The 20,967-nt window shown below is 42.2% G+C and overlaps 8 protein-coding genes across 8 annotated transcripts; 4 read left to right on the top strand and 4 right to left on the bottom strand.

Moving 5' to 3' along the window:
* Nucleotides 1-533: 533 nt before the first annotated feature.
* On the top strand, nt 534-1,769 carry V1512DRAFT_289655 (guanine nucleotide binding protein, alpha subunit; the record flags this gene model as incomplete). Its single annotated transcript, XM_066918187.1, has 3 exons — nt 534-1,531; nt 1,579-1,628; nt 1,659-1,769. The coding sequence occupies exons 1-3, from the start codon at nt 658-660 to the stop codon at nt 1,767-1,769; spliced, it is 1,035 nt and encodes a 344-aa protein (XP_066772865.1). The 5' UTR covers nt 534-657.
* Nucleotides 1,770-2,313: 544 nt separating this feature from the next.
* On the top strand, nt 2,314-2,589 carry V1512DRAFT_246008 (uncharacterized protein; the record flags this gene model as incomplete). Its single annotated transcript, XM_066914408.1, has 3 exons — nt 2,314-2,353; nt 2,405-2,523; nt 2,575-2,589. 3 exons carry the CDS (start codon nt 2,314-2,316, stop codon nt 2,587-2,589), a joined length of 174 nt encoding a protein of 57 aa, XP_066772864.1.
* A 1,775-nt stretch (nt 2,590-4,364) lies between these two features.
* Nucleotides 4,365-6,697, bottom strand: V1512DRAFT_258821 (uncharacterized protein). Its single transcript, XM_066915507.1, has 2 exons — nt 5,546-6,697; nt 4,365-5,497 (listed from the first exon to the last, which is right to left on the bottom strand). The coding sequence occupies exons 1-2, from the start codon at nt 6,417-6,419 to the stop codon at nt 4,782-4,784; spliced, it is 1,590 nt and encodes a 529-aa protein (XP_066772863.1). The 5' UTR covers nt 6,420-6,697; the 3' UTR covers nt 4,365-4,781.
* A 1,152-nt stretch (nt 6,698-7,849) lies between these two features.
* V1512DRAFT_221147 (DNA topoisomerase) lies at nt 7,850-12,766 on the top strand. The gene is made up of 4 exons (XM_066913711.1): nt 7,850-8,489; nt 8,548-10,453; nt 10,503-11,600; nt 11,648-12,766. Exons 1-4 carry the CDS (start codon nt 8,211-8,213, stop codon nt 12,670-12,672), a joined length of 4,308 nt encoding a protein of 1,435 aa, XP_066772862.1. The 5' UTR covers nt 7,850-8,210; the 3' UTR covers nt 12,673-12,766.
* Nucleotides 12,767-12,834: 68 nt separating this feature from the next.
* V1512DRAFT_258814 (RNA polymerase II transcription elongation factor-domain-containing protein) lies at nt 12,835-14,249 on the top strand. Its single transcript, XM_066915506.1, has 4 exons — nt 12,835-13,107; nt 13,157-13,248; nt 13,298-13,378; nt 13,430-14,249. The coding sequence occupies exons 1-4, from the start codon at nt 13,005-13,007 to the stop codon at nt 14,051-14,053; spliced, it is 900 nt and encodes a 299-aa protein (XP_066772861.1). The 5' UTR covers nt 12,835-13,004; the 3' UTR covers nt 14,054-14,249.
* Nucleotides 14,204-15,235, bottom strand: V1512DRAFT_258812 (uncharacterized protein). The gene has a single exon (XM_066915505.1). It carries the CDS (start codon nt 15,102-15,104, stop codon nt 14,307-14,309), a length of 798 nt encoding a protein of 265 aa, XP_066772860.1. The 5' UTR covers nt 15,105-15,235; the 3' UTR covers nt 14,204-14,306.
* Nucleotides 15,236-15,397: 162 nt separating this feature from the next.
* On the bottom strand, nt 15,398-17,240 carry V1512DRAFT_258811 (uncharacterized protein). Its single transcript, XM_066915504.1, has one exon. The coding sequence runs from the start codon at nt 16,754-16,756 to the stop codon at nt 15,467-15,469; it is 1,290 nt and encodes a 429-aa protein (XP_066772859.1). The 5' UTR covers nt 16,757-17,240; the 3' UTR covers nt 15,398-15,466.
* V1512DRAFT_251626 (uncharacterized protein) lies at nt 16,850-17,962 on the bottom strand (the record flags this gene model as incomplete). The annotated part of the gene is made up of 1 exon (XM_066914683.1): nt 16,850-17,962. The coding sequence occupies one exon, from the start codon at nt 17,960-17,962 to the stop codon at nt 16,850-16,852; it is 1,113 nt and encodes a 370-aa protein (XP_066772858.1).
* Between the last annotated feature and the right edge of the window lie 3,005 nt (nt 17,963-20,967).

Here is a 20,967-nt window from a genome sequence, read left to right as displayed (position 1 = left end):
GAACAGCATCGACTGTTAGGTGTACGGACTCTCAAATAATCAATGAACAGAAAATTTAGGGTGAAGGTTTAATTCAACTTATAGATCCGAACTCCATCTCGATATCAGTGGGATTGCCGGTCAAATCATCGCCTTAAAACATAAGTATCAGAATATAAGGCATTGTTTAATACAGTTCATCTTACTCAAACTAAACAGTAACTCTGGCATGTAGTTCGTTATAGGTATTAGGTATTGTCAGATTGATTATAGTGGTTTAGGGTATTACGTTGTGAAGACATGGCCCGGGCTGAGAAAGTTTTAATAACCCCCGCAATCAGTTGAACATGTCAATTCATATTTTTGCTCATTACACAGAACGAGGCATTGTCATTGTTAATTGTGCTCTAAATTTACTAGTGAACGCTTTGTAAACGTTTTGTAAGTTAGATAGAATAATTCAATCCCACAGTCTGTAAACTTATTGTTCTACAATAAATTCGCTGTTCGAGCATTGACTTGACATGCGGCTGCAAGCTAATCGTGCGCCTGCCTCAAAATCAGTGAGAATTCTCTCCCATTTGTTGCCACTAGTCTAATTGACCAATTAATTGCCCTTGATCATATTCACTATACATCAGTTGCTCTGATAATTGCAATCTTTTGCAACAAACAACGATGGGCTGTGGATTGAGTACGGTAGAGGACCTAGAGAAGGCACAGAATGACAAAATTGAAAACGAGTTAAAGCAGCAGCACAATGAGCAGCGCAACCAGATTAAAATGCTTCTTCTCGGTGCTGGAGAATCGGGAAAGTCTACAATTATCAAGCAGATGAAGCTCATTCACGAAGGCGGCTATACCCGTGACGAGCGTGTTGGGTATCGTGAAATCATTTTTTCAAATGTGGTTCAAAGCATGAAGGTCATCATTGTAGCAATGGAAAGTCTTGAGATCCCATTTGCAGACCCAGTCACACTCACACCATTGGCAAGACTGGTATATATGATTCCGAATCAAATTGAGGATGGGATTCCATCTGGGGCAGGCGTAGCAATTAACGCTCTGTGGCACGATGCCGGGGTGCAAGAAGTGTTTAGGCGATCAAGGGAGTTTCAACTGAATGACTCTGCTAGGTACTATTTTGATTCAATTGACCGTCTGGCCGATCCATCGTACGTCCCGACCGACCAGGACGTGCTCCGTGCTCGTGTCAAGTCGACCGGAATTACTGAGACAAAGTTCCGGATTGGAGAGTTGACATATCTGATGTACGATGTCGGAGGTCAGCGGTCAGAACGTAAAAAGTGGATTCATTGTTTTGAGAATGTGACGACGATTCTGTTTTTGGTTGCAATTTCTGAGTATGATCAGATGCTGTTTGAGGACGAGGCAGTGAACCGGATGGACGAAGCCCTGACGTTGTTTGAGTCTGTTTGCAACTCAAGATGGTTTGTCAAGACGTCAATGATTTTGTTTCTTAACAAGATTGACATTTTCCGGGAAAAAATCAAAACTTCCTCTTTAAAGCGGTACTTTCCGGACTATGATAGTGAGTATAATAAAGCAATTTGATTGAGACCACTAACAAGAAATTAGAGCAAGAGTATGACTACGCACAGGGGTGCGACTTTATCCTCAATAAGTTTGTAAGTTTGAATAAATCGGATACCAAACAGGTCTACACTCACTTTACTTGTGCAACCGATACAAATCAGATTAAGTTTGTGATGGCAGCAGTGAACGATATCATCATTCAGGAAAATCTGCGTGAAACGGGACTGATATAAGAGATGACGAGTAGCGGACGGTAATAAGATTCGCAAAGGAGTATGTAAATGGCATAAGTAAATTAATATGAATTGGCCTTTGGGTAGTTTAAAAAGACCGATCATCGTCGGACTATTTAGTGGCTAATGAAGAGGTGTAGATCACATCTTTCGAATGCGCCATTACCCCAGGATTTACACAAGTAGACCATCATTGGTGGAATGTTCAGCAATTGAATACTATTTAAGAAAGCACCTATATCTAATCCGCACAATACAAGTTGCATATAGAATATAAAGTACAAATTAATCAGTAATGATAAGCGGAAATTTCGGCATAAATGGCCAATATAGAATATACTGTGCGGGTTCGACAGTGAGGGTGATCACCGGGTGCGCAGTCTCATTGAGGCGTGACGTCATGAATTCTATTGGCTGCTGAAAGTTAATAAAAGGCCGCCTTTGGAATGAACCACACACAACACAATAGGTCCTAAACTTCCGTTACACTTACACACCACAATAGTATTAGCACTTTTTATCAAACAAATAAATCATCATCACAATGGCCTTCACTCCCTCAGATATCATTAAGCTCATTCTTGGTATGTTTTTATTAGAGCGGTTCGTATAGCCTAGTCGCTAACCAAGCACAGCTTTCATCCTCCCCCCCCTTGGAGTTTTCCTTGAAACCGGATGCGGATCGGACTTGCTCATTAACATTGTTTTGACTATTCTTGGATGGCTGCCTGGTATCCTCCACGCTGTCTACGTTGTATGTTAATTTTACAAGAAGACGCAGACAAAGATGCTAATATTATCCTAGATTTTCCGAAACTAAGTGTTTACGTTTTAATAGCATAATGAAATTGTACCACCACACATTATTTTTGTTTGTTCGGATAGCCACTCTGTTAAAATACGAAACAATGTGTTGTGTTTTGATCTGAACTGGATTGTTTCCATTCAGCTCTATACATGCACGCATTTTTCCTTTCATCTATGATGGGTTGGCTTCTTATTTTGCTAGGAATTTTATTTACATTATTTGATTCTTGAATTGTTTAATTAAATACTATACAATCAGTCATTAGAGAGCCAAAGTCGTGCTTTGATCGTTCTGTCGCCGCGCAGGTCAATCCACGTTGCCTGCAAGGAGCAATTGTATGGTTTACTCGTTTCCACGTTAGGGTTGAGTCACTTTGTCAGTTCCAACAGCAAGACTCATTTCAGTATGGTAAACATGTCTCATACATTTATCAACAAGTAACAATGTGTAGTCTACAACCACGGTACAGTCGCAAAATGTTCATGACTTAATACAAACTAATTGAAGGTAAATTGGAGCGACCAGTCAGAGTCAGATAATAGAAAGTTGCAATTATATTCACGACCAATAGTCCACTGCCACAAAAACATAATAGTAGTTGAACACCAAGTATGTTTGATGAAACGAAGAGAGTTTATTCACAATACAAATCCATAAATGTGTGTATGCTCACACTGATATTTTCCAACAGGGCATATATTACTCCCAGCTGTCAATGCCGTTTGTTGTGAAGGGCAAGCATTTCGTCGCTGATGCAGCATGCGTAATTGATACTGCCTGGTACTACTGTAGCGTATGTACTTTTTGCGTTTTTGGGCTGCTGCCAAAACGTTATATAGCGTCAATTGATGCCGTGTAGAGGTGCACACAGTGATGTCATGTCATTTGACTGAGAGTGGCTCGTAAATCTGACGAGACCGAGTGTCTGACTCCGGCAGCGCGTGCAGCAAAGGCACAACCGCGTTCTGAAGCGTAATTTGGAAAAACGCAGTGACTGCAAGCATGATCGCCATCAGCACAATTCAAACTCAGTTCTTGCCGACCGCAAACAATTCAATCATGCACGCCTTCGGCCAAGTATAGACCTGCCAACGCCAACCCAAAATAAACTCTGCCTCCGTACGTTTGATCTGCCTCCAATATGTATTAGGGCAGGTCATTTAGCTGCAGATGCAATTCTCCATTCTAAACTTTTCATTTTTGGGGCTCAAAGACAGTTTACAGTTGATTGTTTCTGTCTTATTTATTTTAATGCACGTGACAACTCTAGGCCACTTTATTATTTACCCTGTAGCTTTTGTTGTGTTGATTCTGTTGGTGAAGAGATGCCTTTAGGTCAAGCAAGATGGGCTATATCCATTCAAGTCAAGACGAATAGTATAGAACAGCATTTTAAAGTTTAAGACAAATGAGTTTATCGTATATGTTGAATTTCGTTCACGTAAACTTTAAAAGAGCGAAATAGCCCCAGCACACAACTTATTTGGTTCTATACATTACAAGATAGATTTTGGCTGAGACCACTCTTTTCATCGTCAATCATACTCTATCACTAAATACTATTACTGACTGGAACTAATGAAGCCGTCGAAGAGAATTCATGTCGAAGCTCAGACCCATACTCTGTGGGAACTGACATGTTCATGTTGGCATAACATACGGTACCTGGTACTGCTGTCCGTATGCCAAGAATCAAGTTTTGGCGGTTTGAATTGATCGCCGAGGTGGCTTCTGTTAAACTGTTAACTTATTTTAGTTATGACGTGACTACAAGTTATTTTGAAGATTGTAAAACGCTGCAAGAGCTGAACCGCTTCTTCTTCAATACATTTTGAAAAGTAGAATAGCATGGCTACTGCATTAGTGTGTAGAAAAAAAAAAGTGACCAACTGTACAAATAGCCGGTTGACTACACCGGGACAAGATCTACACTTACTCTACAGTAAATACAAGCTGCCACTACAGATAACCAAAATTTCCGTTTTATTTGGCACCCGTTCAATAACTGTTTGATGAACGAATGACAGCTGGTTGAGACGTCTGTCTGCGCTAGATGGTCTTTGATGAACGACTCTCTGTTTACCTCTTGTCATGAAGCGTCGCTAGCTTACAGCTTCCGAACGCGCAACTAAAGCAGGTGAGTATTTTACAGCGCAAACCACAACCGGTCCAAGGAAAATCTGAAACGATTGTCGTCACACATTTTATTTATGCATAAAAACTTCGTGACATTGACTCCATGCGTCTGAAATCGAATGGTTGTACGAAGAAACGGAGATGGTATCAGGGTTAGGTTGCTTTACGGTGTGCCCTCTATATTCAATCCCACCTTGAGTCCGAAATAAGTGGAACATGACCATGTTTCCCCACAATGCCGACATTGGTCCATCTTTCAAATGTACTTTGTCTTTGAACATGTCGTAGTGGCCCCTGACAATTGTGCCAAACTCAATGATTTCAATATCGAGCTCAGCGCAAACAAATCGAGCTGCGCGATCAAGGTCATATATAGCGACCGCATTTGATCCTTCAGAACCAGTAGTCAAAGATCGAAACATGAGTGGCACGCTCTCCCCAAATTGATCACGAACCATGTGGACAAGCTTTTTTATTCTGGTCATATAAAACGATAGCTCTTCGAAATTTAGCGATCGTTTGAAGTCAAGCTCTTTGGTTTGGAAATGATCATATTTGCCATTATTTACGTCAAGCTGCATTCGTGCTCGAGCAAACATGGTTTGGTCCCATAGTCCTGATTGAAAAATGATCAAATCGGGACTTTTGCCGTTCGCTCCAATCACAGACGGTATCGTTTTTTCATAGAACATCTTCCACCGCTCTTCCATGGGGACATACGGTGCAGTCGGAGACTTCATCCACCACCATTTTGGATGTGACGTATATGTCGAACTCAAGTGCCCTGTTGATACCGTTAGTGCCGATTGGCTTAAATGCTATGCTGGCTTACAATGCGTGAATGTCATGTTCAAAGACGAGATTTTGCATTCTGCTGTGGTCTGGAGTCCTAGTGGACCCAACGAAAAAGTACCCCCAAATTCGGCGCACATCCAGATACCCATGTACCGATCGACAGAGTCTGCGATCATCAATATTCGACGATTTCGCATCCACTTGGTTTGACTCTTTAACGTGTCGTACCGTTCTTTCTCTTTAGCGGTAAGCTTTTTTATAGCCCTCCGTTCCTTTTGTCTCAACAAGAACATCTCTCTCAAATCTTTCATCCAAGAGTGTGGCGCGGTTAATTCCACATCTTTTGGTGGTGGATGATCTGGAAAGAGTGAGTCCTTGTCCATGGTAGACGGCCGTGGGTATATTGCTGCTTTTGAGTTCATGACTTCTACCATGCCAGGGTAAAATGGTATCCATTTTGTGCTTGTGAATGACTTATTAGATCCAAAATACAAGTACCCCGGTCGTTGGTACGGGTTGTCACATATGCCGTTTGATAGTCTGTCGATCGCGTCTAATCTCTGTAGTCTGGCACTGGTTGCTGTTTCTTCATTTGATGTCACTGTCACTGTCGGTGCCTGCACGGTAGCTGTCGCGGTTACGGTTACGATCTTCGTGTATATACTTTGCTGGCTGTACTCCTGGCTAGCTCTGTCAGCAGATTTCGCTGGTGTGTTGGAAACAGAGTCTGTTTTGGCTATGAATTGAGACTCTATAGTAGATGTCGCTGTACTTAGCTCTGTAACGTGATGATCAAGGTTACTGCTGAGGTATGTGAAGGTGATGGCAATGGTTGTCAGCACACATATTGTGACAAAGGTTGACAAAAGGTGCCACAATGAAAACTTGTTCGCAGGCAAATATCGCGCCATTCTCTATTTGCGAGTAAGCGAGAATTAACTGTGCTTTTCTGGACTCGCTGCTTATTTTCTTGCTTGTGATTGGAAAATTTTCAAGACGAAATATGACTAGAAAGGTTGATAAGGGCGAGGTCTACGTTCATAACTAAAATGTCCAATGCCTTTGCAGCTTTAGTGCGTTAGAGCCGACAAGTATTGTTTAGGTTTAGGATACAAGAGACTGTGACAGCTTGAGAATTATGTATAAGGTCCCTAATATGTACATGCCTTTGGAGCTCTAGCACAGATGCGGTAGTGCTCACCATCTTTTAGGTTTAAAATTCAAAAGGCTGTGACAGCTTGAAAAGTATGTTCAAGTTATGAAAAGCTAATGCTACTAAATATATTGGGCCCTGTCGGGTGACAGCATTTTATTTTTGAGAGGGGGAGGGGGAATAAAGTCGAACAAATCTTTGCAATTTTTTGTTTAAATTCCAATAAAAGTTTTCCACACTTTATTTTGAAGATGAAGTCACATAGTTGACTATATATCACGTATCACTCTGATAAACGCGAATTACACCCAAATCTTTAAAGTGGACCCTAAAGCGTCTCGTCTTTAACACCTTAATACAAACCATAGAAACGGCGCTGGTGACCGTTGAAAAGTAAGATTGGTCAGATGAACTGGTAAAGTCTAAATTATGCATTAATATTCTATCTTGAAAACTTAAACTAAATAATAGCCATCTCATTGTAATGTTTTAACTATAAATTAACAATATATATTCATTAATGTGATTAAGATATACGTATAAATAATTTAAATAAGTGTATCTCAAGTTCCAGTAAGTATAATCGGTCACTCATTGTTTGGAATTGACCCCTTTGTCGGCGCTGCTAGTCGGCTTGCTTTTACCAAAATACGCGTTTCTGTGATTACAACAGTCTCACTAGTCGCCTTACCCCTGAACTAGTTTGGTTAGTGCCATTCTTGTTATATTATTGATTTAGTAAAATGGATACTCAAAACCATGGAAAAAGTGGTTTTATTAATCCCGGTGGAGGGTGGATATTTCATGATTTTATAGTAGACTAATACATTTGTCTTAACAACGTATATACACTGAAATTAGAGACTACGCAAAATAGAACAGACCACTTTATCAGCAAGTATTTTTCTATAGACATTATTGGTGGCGCTTACACCATGCATTGCCAGTGTAGAGACAAAAGATGACGAGACCCTTGTGGACAAAGTACTCAGGGGGCTGAGGGTGCTAAATAGATTTTAGCTATTGAAACATTAAGAGGTTAGGGCTATTTTCAATTCTACCACAACTCTTCCTTCTATATAACCAAAAATTAAATAGGTCTTTTTCTATTTTAAGTTATATCAAAATTGTGTATAGTTAAACGCTAAATTAATGTAAATTTCACCCCAGAGTCTTTTAAATACTAATGAGCATCAAAGCATGATCTGCATTGATATATCGTAATTCAACAGAATCTCTTTCGCTATTATTATGTTGAAATGCTCAAAAAACAACGTCAACGTCGAAAAGTCCTTGTTTAAATGATTGGAATCTCATTCTAGAAAACCATATATGTTGCAGTCAAATCTTCATCATTACACAGTTACTAGAAAGCGCGAAGAATTATAACAAATTCAAAGCGATACACGACCTAATTCATAGCGTAATATCACTCGCAACTACTGGATCTTTGAACATATAGACATACTCTGCTTCATCTAGTACAATCAATATTCAGGCCATATATTTTGAAGCAAGTTTTTGTCTGTGTATAGTGTATGTGACCTTTATGCCTCAAGTATTTCAGCGCACAAACGTAATTTTGCGTTTGTTTACAATCCACCTGAATCGTTACTATAACAACCACTTGTCAACAAATCTCCTCCTTCAAAGTCTTCTCTCCCAACTTCCGCGTCTTCGTCCCTCACACTTTCACCCGTTTTTACATATTCACACTAGCGCGTCTTTGTATTTGCAAGCTTCTAATCAAAGCAAAATGGCTCGCGCTGCTGTTGTTTCACTGTCTTCTGACGAGAGCGACTTCGATGATATTGAGTATTCTCCTGTTGTGAGTCACTTTACCTGTTTGTTGATGCCTATAGATCATTACTGACTTGATTTCACAGGTGAAAAAGGTTGCTCCGCCTAAACGTGCTGCTGCTGTGTCGCGTAAACGCGTAATTGACGAATCGTCTGAGATTTTTGACTTTGATCAAGACGACGACGACGATGATGATTTTGAAATGACGCCACCAAAGAAAGCTAAAATTGCTACACCAAAGTCACCGTTGGTGAAGAAAGCACCGGCAGCAAAGAAAGCACCCGCTGCGAAGAAAGCTCCGGTCCAGAAAAAACTAACAACAACCACGGCAAAGCCTGCCAAGACTGCCGATGATAAACCGGAACCATTAAAGGTACGCGAAAATCAAATGGCGTCGTTATTTTCATCTTCGCCTGCCGTGCCTGCCGCCAAAAAGGCAGTTCCTATGGACATCATGGATGTTAACGATGTTGAAAACTTTGATTCCTCATCGCCTATCAAACCAGCGCACGCCAGTCCGGCCGTAGCAGCAGCAAAGTCAAAGGCTAAAACTAATTCAGAAACATATCAGAAGTTGACACAGTTGGAACATATCTTAAAGCGACCAGATACGTATATTGGTTCGACTGAATACACCGAAAAGATGATGTGGACTTTTGATAATAATACCCACAACATGGTTCAGAAGAATGTCCGCTTTGTTCCCGGTTTATACAAGATTTTTGATGAAATTCTTGTGAATGCAGCAGACAATAAGATTCGTGATTCGTCTATGGATACATTGAAAGTTACGGTCGATGCTACTAATAACCAAGTCGTGATCTATAACAATGGACGTGGTATTCCGATTGAAATGCACGAAAAGGAAAAGATGTATATTCCGGAACTTATATTTGGAAATCTGTTGACTTCCAGCAACTACGACGATGATGAAAAGAAAGTTACTGGTGGCCGAAACGGTTACGGTGCTAAATTGTGTAACATTTTCTCTACTGAATTTATTGTTGAAACTGCAGACAAGAGCACAAAGAAGAAATACAAGCAGGTCTGGTCCGGCAATATGAGCAAGGTTGGAAAGCCAAAAATCACCGAAAACGCCAAAGGGGAGGAATATACCAAAATTTCATTTAAACCCGACTTAAAGCTGTTTGGAATGAATGAGCTCGATAGCGATCTTGTTGGAATCATGATGCGTCGTGTATATGATCTTGCTGGATCAGTTCGAAACATCAAAGTGTACTTGAACAACGAGCGCTTAAAAATCAGAAATTTCAAGCAGTATATTGAGATGTATGTCAATGCGCTATCAGGAAACGTCGAGGAGTCAGCAGTCAAAAAATCTGAGTCTGATGACGAGTTTGAGGACGACGATAAGCCGAAGATTGCTGCGCCAGCCGGTCCTAAACCGGTAATCGTGCATGAGATTGTTAGCGACCGATGGGAAATTGGCTTTGCAGTCTCAGACGGAAGTTTTAACCAGGTCTCATTTGTCAATTCTATCGCGACCTCATCTGGTGGCACTCATATCAATTACATCTGTGATCAAATTGTCAACAAACTGTCAGAGAGTGTCAAGAAGAAAAACAAGAGTGGGTCTGTCAAACCGCAGCAGATTCGTAACAACATTTTTCTGTTCGTCAACTGTTTGATTGAGAACCCTGCGTTTACTTCACAGACCAAGGAACAATTGACGACGCGCCAGTCTGCCTTTGGATCAAAGTGCGTTCTGTCAGATGACTTTTTCAAAAAAGTTTCAAGAACAAATATTATTGAGAATATTATGGACATTGCAACGCAGAATGCTGACAAAGAGTTGAAAAAAACTGATGGATCCAAGAGAAACAGAATTACTGGGCTGGTTAAGCTTGATGATGCTAACAAGGCGGGGACAAGAGAGGGACAGAAGTGTACCTTAATTCTGACGGAAGGTGATTCCGCCAAAGCACTTGCCGTCGCTGGTCTTGCTGTTGTTGGACGCGACTATTACGGAGGTCAGATACTAGTTGTATGTAGTATTCTTCAGGTATTAACGGCTTTCAGTATATCCACTTCGCGGAAAACTTCTAAACGTTCGCGAAGCTTCGCATGACCAGATTATGAAAAACGCGGAAATTCAAGCAATCAAGCAAATCATGGGACTTCAGCACAAGAAGCATTACACGTCGACCAAGGATTTAAGATACGGACATTTGATGATTTTCACTGATCAGGATCATGACGGTAGTCATATCAAAGGTTTGCTGATCAATTTCTTGGAATCTACATTCCCTGGTTTGTTAGACATTCCTGGATTTTTGATTGAGTTCATAACACCGATCGTGAAGGTTACGATTACGAAGGGAAATCGAAAAACAGTCATCCCTTTTTATACCATGCCTGAGTACGAGTTCTGGAAGGAGACTGAAGGATCTACGTGCACATGGAAGCACAAGTACTACAAGGGTTTGGGAACCTCATCTTCTGTTGAAGGACGAGAATATTTCCAGCAGCTTGATCGACACTTGAAGGAGTTTCATGCTATGCGTGAAGGCGACCGAGAATTGATTGATCTGGCGTTTTCAAAGAAGAAAGCGGATGAGCGCAAGGAATGGTTGCGAGTGTTTAAGCCTGGTACACATTTGGATCCGTCACTGTCAACGGTCCCGATTTCGGAGTTCATCAATAAAGAGTTGATTCTTTTCAGCATGGCTGACAACATCCGATCGATTCCGTCCGTCTTGGATGGTCTCAAACCCGGTCAGAGGAAGGTCCTGTTTGGTTGTTTCAAGCGAAACTTAAAGTCTGAGATTCGTGTTGCGCAGTTGGCTGGATATGTGTCTGAACAGTCTGCATACCATCACGGTGAGCAATCGTTAGTTCAGACGATTGTTAGTATGGCGCAAGACTTTGTGGGGAGTAACAATTTAAATTTGCTTCTTCCTAACGGATGTTTTGGTACTCGCGCGACTGGTGGTAAAGACGCATCCGCCCCGAGATATATTTTTACTGAACTGTCGCCTTTGACGCGTAAAGTGTTCCGTGCGGACGACGAGCCGATTCTGAACTACTTGACCGACGATGACAAGAATATCGAACCTGAATGGTATTTGCCCATTATTCCGATGATCCTTGTCAATGGTGCCGATGGTATTGGAACTGGTATGTTGTGTGTTCGTAGTTTGTTTGTTTTATGCTAACCAATGTAGGTTGGAGTACATCCATTCCAAATTATAACCCAATCGACATTGTGAATAATCTTCGTCGGTTGATGAAAGGAGAAGAGCTTGCAGCTATGGATCCTTGGTACCGTGGCTGGCATGGTAGTCTCGAGCGGGTTGCGGCGGATAAATACAAGGTGTCTGGTATAGCTACCGCGGTTGACGATTCCACGGTCGAAATCACAGAACTTCCGATAAGACAATGGACTGCAACAACCAAAGAGTTTTTGTTGGCCGGCATGACTGGCACTGATAAGCAGGCGCCGTGGATCAAGGACATGACTGAGCAGCATGGCATGGACATCAAATTTGTTGTTCAGCTTGACCGGTCCGAGATGACCTCTGCGCTTACAGAAGGGCTAGTGAACAAGTTTAAGTTGACGTCGACGATCAGTTTGAATAACATTGTGGCGTTTGATGCTTCTGGCCGTATCCGCAAATACGAGAATGTGGAAGAAATTTTGCGGGAGTTTTATTATGTTCGATTGGATTACTACCAGCGCCGAAAAGACCACTTGGCTGGTGTGTTGACTGACCAGCTTGACAAGCTTTCCAGTCAGGCGCGATTTATCAAACTCATTATCGACAAGAGTTTGATTGTGTCTAACCGAAAACGCGCTGAGCTTGTGCAGGAGCTCAAGCGGTTGAAATTTCCGCCAATTTCAAAGAAGAAAACAGGTCCGATTGAAGATGACCAAGTCACGCCGTCCGATGAAGAAAGTGAGGAAGACGAGACCAGCATTGACATTTCGTCTTATGATTACTTGCTGGGAATGCCGATCTGGTCGTTGACGCGTGAACGGTACGAGAAGATATTGAAAGAACGTGATGGTAAGGAGGACGAGTTGAGTGTGTTGCTTAAGTATACTGCGAAGGACATTTGGGCGCACGACTTGGACGAGCTTGAGAAGGAGTGGGAGAAGTTCTTGATCCAAGATGAGATCAACAAGAACAGTACAGTGCAGCCTCAGCCTGCTTCAAAGAAGGGCAAGCAGCAGCGAAAGATGAAATAAATTAGATACCCCTGATAATCTCTGTTTAATTTAGAGCTATTGCTATATAATGTTTTGCTTAATATTGAAATGTAAAAGTATAGAAGTCTGTCAAGTAAGAGATGTTATGAGGGTAGGGGTAAATATTGGATTTTCCGGAGTCAGTTGATAAAGGTCTGGAACGACAGGTCTAACGCATCGGGCTCCACAGAGAATTTTGAGCTGGATTTTTTTATTTTGTGATTTAGTCGTTTCTTTAAGGCTGGAACTGGTTGAATGGTCTGGTTTGAATTAAGTGGTAATATACAACGAACTTATTTTACAATTTTGTGGGAGCAGCGCATTAAGAAGGAATGATTAATCCGTCTGTTGCGGGGGAGTATTCGGTCAAGGTCAGTGCAGGGTTTAGGACTGGAGATGAAGGAAAAGAGAGTGGGAGGGTATTTGCGACTCGATGTGAGTGTACTGGTTGAGGTTCCAGCGGACCAGGTGCTAATCCGAGCAGACAATTTCAAGCCAGACTCAGTTGACGATTCCAAGTCGTCGGTTTTGAGTCGATCTGGATCCGAATACGTGCTTGAGTCGCCTGGAGTACAGGTTCGTATGGTGTTTAGGTATAGAGGGCGCATTCTGATGGTGGGAATAGAACGAGTCGTTCGTATTCAGCGGACAAAGTACAGAGACAAAGGACGTTGATTGCGTGTTGGTGTATGATGAAGCTACAAACGTGCGTGTGCAACTATTGATTGAGACCGAATGCGATACTGACTGATGATAGGGATTTGTGCTACATCATTTGTCGGCCATCATACGGTTAAAGCCGCAACGGTCTGTGTCAAAGAAGCAAAGCGGAGGGGACAACTCTAGCCGGCACGCGCATTCGCTGTCCGCCAGTTCAAACTCGTCCGGGTCTGCGTCAGCAACGTCGTCTCTAGCAACGTCGCCGGTCAAAGCTAAGAATGGTAAGCCGGCTTCTGACCGAGTGATTTCGTTGCCTTCGTTTACAGGACCGGTAGGTGGAGGGAGTGAGAAGGAAAAACAGGCAAGTGGGAAGAGGACTGGTGGTGATGAGGTGGAAGTGAATGAAGTTGAAGTAGAGAAGTCGCGGCCTACGTCTGCTGCAAGCGTACGGTCGACCAAGTCAGCGCCTGCGATCAAGAAAGTCAAAGTTGACAAGTCGTCGTCTGATGAAGTCAAGCCAAACAGCAGCATACCTGCGGAGGCTGAAGAGTCCTCTGACGATAGCAACGATCCGCCGGCACCGCCGCCGATTTCGAATTACCGCCGGCCGGTGCCGGTCCCTGTCTCGTCTGCGTCGACCAGAGTGCCGATCAGTCTGCGAGGTTACAATGGTGGCGGCCGGGTGGAGGACGATATCTCGTCCAGCAGCGAAGAGGAGTAAGAAACGGCATCTTGCCGAGCAAGGTTTATAAGCATCATAGTGGTCAAAAACAAAAAATGGAGGAGTTGGATTTTGCATTTGGACGTACCGGCGATTTTTAATGATTTTGATAACGAATTTCCTGGGGAGGCGTTACCTCTTTACTGTAAGATATAACAAAAATAGATTCGGATAATATACACTTTGAACAAACTGATTAGAGGCAAAAAAAAACACACCCACAAAAAAACGCTTGAACACCTGTATAAATTATTTACAACGACCTTAATTGAACCAACGCCTGAATAGCATCTGCTTCGCGCTTCTGTCTGTCATCGCGAGCAGCGGTCAGCATCCTGATTGGCATGATGCCCGATGCCGGAACTGATTGAGAGCAGACACCGTTCTTGGTCTCAACCGTTCCTGAAGACGAGACAGATTCACGAGAAACCTCTGAGAAACCAGAGTCTGAGCCTGATGAAGACGAAGAGGACATGTTGTCTTTACGCATCAAATTGAACGCGTTGCCACGGCGAAGCGATTCGACGCCGGCAGATTGCCAGTCTTCTTCGTCCGTGTCGCTCTTGTAATCAAGATCCATTTCGTCGACGTCCATGTCCATATCCATGTCTTCGTCGTCAGAGGCGGGCGCAGGCAGACTCTCTCTATCATCAAACGAGGACGAGAACATGAGTTCTCCGTCATACGGGCTTAAGATCGTTGTCGTCACGACACTCGATCCTCGTCTAGGTCTGTCCCTGAGCACTTTGACGCCATCGTCCGGAGGAGAGAACGGGAACAAGACAGGCGAAACCGGGACACTCGCGTTGAGCGGCAACGGAAATGACCCCAGACTGCCGACGATCGGTCTGAACGAACGGGTCGAGCCTGGTCTAGAGATTGGACGCGATCGAGGCGATAGGCTCTCTGATTGTCTTCTAGACGGCAATGACGAGTTCAATCTGGACATATCAAACCCTCCTGAGACGACTGTTGCCGATGCAGATGACTCTTGCGGACGCGACGAAGCAGACAGAGCTGACAGAGCAGCCGAAAGCGCGGATTGAGCCATTTAATAATTTTCTCTTATTAATAAGATTTGATTTAAATCAGCAGCCAGCAAAGGCGCGGACTAGCAAGGGCACTTTATGTAAAGTGAGAGGGAAGAATGGGAACGAAAGGAACGGCGCGTTCGGTTTGTTCGTTGGACGTCGAACTTCAAAGACCGAAAGCGGCCGCCCGCCACGGGTCCTGTGCTGTTAAACCGGCTCAGCTATGACATGAACCGGTTCATGAACCACACGAATGGCTGACGTGCATGTGAACATGACCCTGACCCTAATTCTTCTACTGGTCTTGCACTACTTTCAAATGATCTCATCCCATGTTGATTATTTATTGGTCAATTGACCATTTAGTGATACATTTTGTGATCTATTTCACAAGTGCTAATAATGCCTGAAGAGTGTAATACGCGTCATTGCCAGCATTATGTAAATTCCACGCTGAAATATCAAACTCATCCAAAATAGTAGAAAGACTAGACGACTTTCCTTCACCAACTCGCAACTTCCAGATCTCACTTGTATCAAATACTGGTGTATCCTCAGGTATTTTCACGTTGATCTTCTGCAAGTACCGTATATCATTTGAAGGATCATGTCCAACAAATGCATATCGGCCTTGATACATCTCTAAAAGCTCCTGAATGTCACTTCGACACTGATCTAACGGCAAAATACGTGACTTGCCAAACTCAAACTTCTCTGACGCGTCAGACACATACCTCCCGTTCTTTAAATGTATTCGTTCCTTCACGCGCCAATGAAACGCGTCAAACTTTGTACGATTTGGTTTCTGCAAATCGAGAATCGCAATACCAATTTCAGTCACAAGACTATTGTCAAGTTCGTAAGCTTCAATATCCACACTCACAAACGCATCATTCTGTTCTTCAAGCCGCCGTCGGGCATCAGCAACAACCTTCTCCCGGTGTTCCTTAACTTTTTGCATTCTGACCTCTCTTTTGGCCGCCCGTTCTGCCGCACTTTCCAATACCGCTGGTGAACTATCGTATGACATTCCGTAGCCTGCAATCAGCTTGCCAAACTCACTCGTCGTAGTTGTTCTTGTGATGTGGTCTAGATCTTTGACTCTCTTTGTCGGTATCCTGTCTTCTATCGGGATAGGTGCAATCCTGGCACCACTCCTCCGTTTGACTTCGTCCAAAAAGTATTCAATCTGATTATTCACTACCAGTAACTGTTTTTGATACGATTCTGGTGGTGGAGATGGCGACGTCTGACGCTTTTTTGGCCATGGTTCTGCCCGCCGATTCCGACGATTATGGCCATTCTTTGAAGGTTGAGGTAGTGGTGGAGGAGAAGGTGCCTCGCCTATAAAAACATCCCATCCAAATTCAAAAAATAGTTTTGATTTAAAGTACTGCAAAATATTGTCTCTTTCCTCCAGAGGGAGAATTTTGACATGACGTTGAACGACCGACAACCGAACGAAATAGACTTCTTGATCTTTATTTTTTTGGAACTGGAGCATTCTTTTTTGTTTTCGATTCAAACCTCTTTCAAATCCAAATTCTTCTGATATTTTAACGCTGGTTGAGAATTTGCGGACTCTCAACGATGCGAGACGCGGAATTAAAACAATACAAGGTTTGATTTGTATGTTGATTCTTGTAATTGGCAACTCCGAGAAAAAGTGCATACGTGACGTTGGTGAACAAAAAAATTTATTTGGTAAAGAAACAGTTGGTATTTTAACAGCAAAACAAAGTTGGTTGACAACAGGAGGAACAACTCAGACGGCATCAGCTAGAATAGTTAAGGCCTGAAGGACTTTATAGGCATGATATCCGGCATTAGTATCACAATCAATCCGTGCAATTTCAAGGGTGTTTAGAATATTCTGTAACGAATCCCACCATTGATCTTCAATCTTTGCAGCCCAAAGATCCTTTAAGTCAAACATATGCGTATTTGGAATTTCAAAGTCGTGTTCTCTTAACAATTCAAGGTCAAGTCGCGTATTATATCCTGCCAGAACTAAAATATTTTTATACTTGTCAAACAAGGTCTGAATATGTTGCTGACATGCTTCTAAAGGCGTGAAAATCGTGGTACCGTATTCAAACTTACCAGTGAGTCTGGAAATGTGGGCTCGGATGCCCCTATTCATGATATTACTGCACGTGCAAAAGAGGTACGAATCAGGCACACTGTCGGCACGCCGGGTACGGAGATCGAGCACTGACATGCCAATTGATATCGCATAGTCGTCTTGCAGGTATATAGTGCTCACACTGATTGAAATCAGTGCTGTAGTATTTCCACACAGTATATACCTCAGATCTGTATATATCGTGTCCCACAAGTTCATGGGCCTTATTGTCCGCTCTGATATTAATTTTTCATGCTTGACCGATACGTCACTAGCCATCTCTTTATTCTCGTTGTTTAGAGTAGCTTCCTGAAGTCTGTTTTGCGTTGAATTTGAGTCTTCATTAACCTGAGAAAGCTCCAGTAGGCTTGCAGATTCCATCTCAGTCTTCGTCATTCCAGCAAACTCGAGATGTTTGATTCGATTAAGACTAACGATCTCATTCTCCGGTATTTCTGAAATCATACTCGCACAAATTTTGCTGATCTTTTTCAAAAAAAAATTTACTTGCTCACATTCGACCAGCAGCACCTGCACCGGCGTCACTCTGACGGCTGAGCTCGAGCATGTGGCCAGGTACACTGTCCATCCAAACTCAAAGAAACGTTTTTGACATTCTTCCTGTGCATCGGTTTTATTCTTGGCCGCTGCATCATAAGACAGCAAAATCAGATTGCGGACCGTGAGCAGCGGAATGAAGCGATCTCTTTCGAACTTGATGCCGCCGTACCCTACGGAAACCGCCTTTGTCATTTCTTCTGTTTCTGTTTTGAGCTCTGGTGACTGTGGTGCTGCGTCTCGTATGAAGCGTGAATGTGTATTTTGAAGTAAAATGACGGGACAGCTAAAAGCCACGATTCTGATTCGGCCTGATATTATCAATCAACGTACAAACAGCACTACGACTTCGCGCGAGAGTTTAATATAATTGAAAGTGATCACACAATTTTACTCTAAGAAATACGTAAATACAGTAATTTATAAAACAGGAATTATTTTTAAAGTTTTTCACTTTCACATGTGATTGAAAATTGTATTGAATGGAAAACTGCTTATTTCTGGTCTTGAACGGAGAGTCGTTCATTACTGGGTAAGCAAAAGTATGGTAACTTTATACCCAGATAGAGACACGTCAAACTGTTGGGCATTCTTTTCTTAGTACTTTCAGTTTTTGTAGCGGCTTATTCTATGCCACACTTATGTTGCAGAGCCTTAACACCATAGATCCGTCTCACAATCACAATAATCCAAGGTTCTTAAGGCAAATACGAGCTCGAAATGCATTATCGGCTGTGATTGGATCCCACAAGCGGTCATATATTGTGGTAGCTTGAATTGAATGTAAATTTGTATAATGAACAGTTTTCATTCCAAGCAAATTTAGGTTAGTAAGGTTTCAAATTATAGCTATAAACCCGTGGTTTACGGAGAACCTGGCACATCTGTGACACTTGCATATGCCGGGTAAACTGACAAATACGCATGCGTACACTGCGTAGACCAAAAGAGCATTTATGACAGCATGTAACATAATGTATCAGAGCAAAGAAGTAACTGCGGAAACTCCAAAATTTAAAAGCGCTCATGTTAATCGAGCTTAACATTGCATTAACGCAAAGTTGGCTATATATCTAATTGGGGAAGTACTATTGCAAATACGCGCGTTTTCTAGCCAACGTATCAATGCAGCTCCAAACTAGGAGCGGCGTAACTAAAAGGCACTTTTAAAATGCATCTCTAACTTAGTCAATGTAGTAATGCTAAAATACGATTCGATAAGCCGAAACGTCAACTTACAGGGTGAGGTTGCTACGTACGCGAAACGTACGGTTGATATGAGTCGGTGCAGGTAAGGGTTCGTAACAAAGTACGTAGTACGTTCCATGCAGTAACAAGGTTAGGGTATAAGATCCCACTTTGCTAATGAGAGAAACCTGAACGAAAGGCGCGGAACACGTCAATGGGACATAAAGAACGCGTAAGAAAAAAACAATAAACGTGGAAAACCGGACGCGACAGCAAAAGGTGAATAAATGAAAGTGGTAAGTGCATTTCGTTCACATCCTCCTCATGATGTGTTTTGCTGGAGTTGTACTAGGAGTTTTGAACACGCCAATTTATGAGCCCTAGCCCTTGCTTATGGAAAGCTTTCCGAACGCGTGCTCCGATCGATGAAAAACGACCGTTTCGCGGAAGTTTGGTCTCGTCAAATTCGAATCTTTATTTCATGGGCATTTGCTTACAAATAAAATGGCCTAACCCTGCAATTAGCGGCAACTCAAGTTTTGGAGGATGCTACTTCACAGTTTTTGCTTACCCGCAAACATGACCCAAAATACTAATCGCTACGTAATTATAAATCATACAGCTATGCTGGAAAACACACATGCTAAATCAGCTTAATTTTGTTTCGCTTCACGTTCGCGCTCTCTTTTCTTCGCAATTTGCAAGTGGATGAGTTACAACTTATGGTGTCCGATGACTTAGTTTTGAAGGTGTACTTTTATTCGTTATTATTTTTATTACCTGTCCAGACATATATATACGGGCCTGTTTTGTTACTGTCGTATGATTGCTGCCTTTGAAGCTGAATACTGTAATCTGCTCTGTTTTTATTGAAATTTTTTATTGAAATCACGTATTATTGTTTTCAGTATTTTGCTTATGAGCTGTTGACCGGAAAATGGCGTGAACTCAGGGTGCTCAAATCAAGGCTATAGACATAGGACACGTATCAAGAGATAGAGAGTACATTGTCTGTTGCGATTTGGCGATGACTGTTGTGATGCTACGAATCCTTTATTGTCAAATTTTGGCGGTGATGATAATACTTACATATTAACAACGAATGTTCAGTTTCGTTGGGCAACTATTTGCGAGACAAAAACAGAGTATTAGTCTGGAGCTGACCAATGGAGTAAGGACGGGTTAAGTTTCAGTCTCATGATATGGAACATCGGTGATGTGAAATCTGCTGTTACTCTCATGCTGGTTCTCGCGTGTCCAAAGATTTTCAGGTTGGCATTCACTTTTGTCAGGTATTCCATATTAAATTTTGTCGTGTGCAATTGCTCGGTGTCTCAATATCTACTTTCTACGATAGTTCCAAAAATGAATAGATTTCGTAGTCTGATGCACGAGATTTCAGAATTATGGGGCGACTGGTCTTACTGCAAAAGCTCAAGATTTTGACAATTCTAGTATCTATGTGTTAAGGAATCCCCCAATAAAGTCAGTACTGTACATCGCAATGTTTGTCTTTTGCCCGCTTATTAGTAAACTACGACGAAAGATTCAAGGAAAGTAGTGATTTTGGGAGTCAGCCGGCAAGTGAAGTTAAGCTTTAGCAAGTAGGCTTTGCATAGGAACTTTTTAATAAAGTCATTAGTTGTTAGCAGCATAGAGCACAGAGCGCAGAAACAGAGAACCAATTTGTCAAGATCAATAAATGTTATTATATGTTTAGCACTATGTATACATCATCCTAAATGCGGACAAAAACTGATTTATTCTTGGCTGGTCTTCATGGTGATCTCGTATTTCTTCTCTCTCAATTAAGCAAGTGCTTAATGCTCACTACGCAAACGTAATTTGGTCCAATTTGTGCATAATGTTCGAATCATATACTTACGTGCATCCTTGAACACGTACTTCAAATCGTACTGGAATAATTGGACGGAATAGTGTATCCGTGCAGTCTGCATGTGAAAGACATGGTGCTCGTAGGTTCCAAGCGTAATTTGAGTAACAACTCATAG

The sequence above is a fragment of the Lipomyces arxii genome, assembly GCF_038497795.1.
Source record: "Lipomyces arxii strain Phaff 12-163 unplaced genomic scaffold V1512scaffold_3, whole genome shotgun sequence".
Classification (NCBI taxonomy): domain Eukaryota; kingdom Fungi; phylum Ascomycota; class Lipomycetes; order Lipomycetales; family Lipomycetaceae; genus Lipomyces; species Lipomyces arxii.
This window is presented reverse-complemented; position numbering and strand designations above follow the sequence as displayed.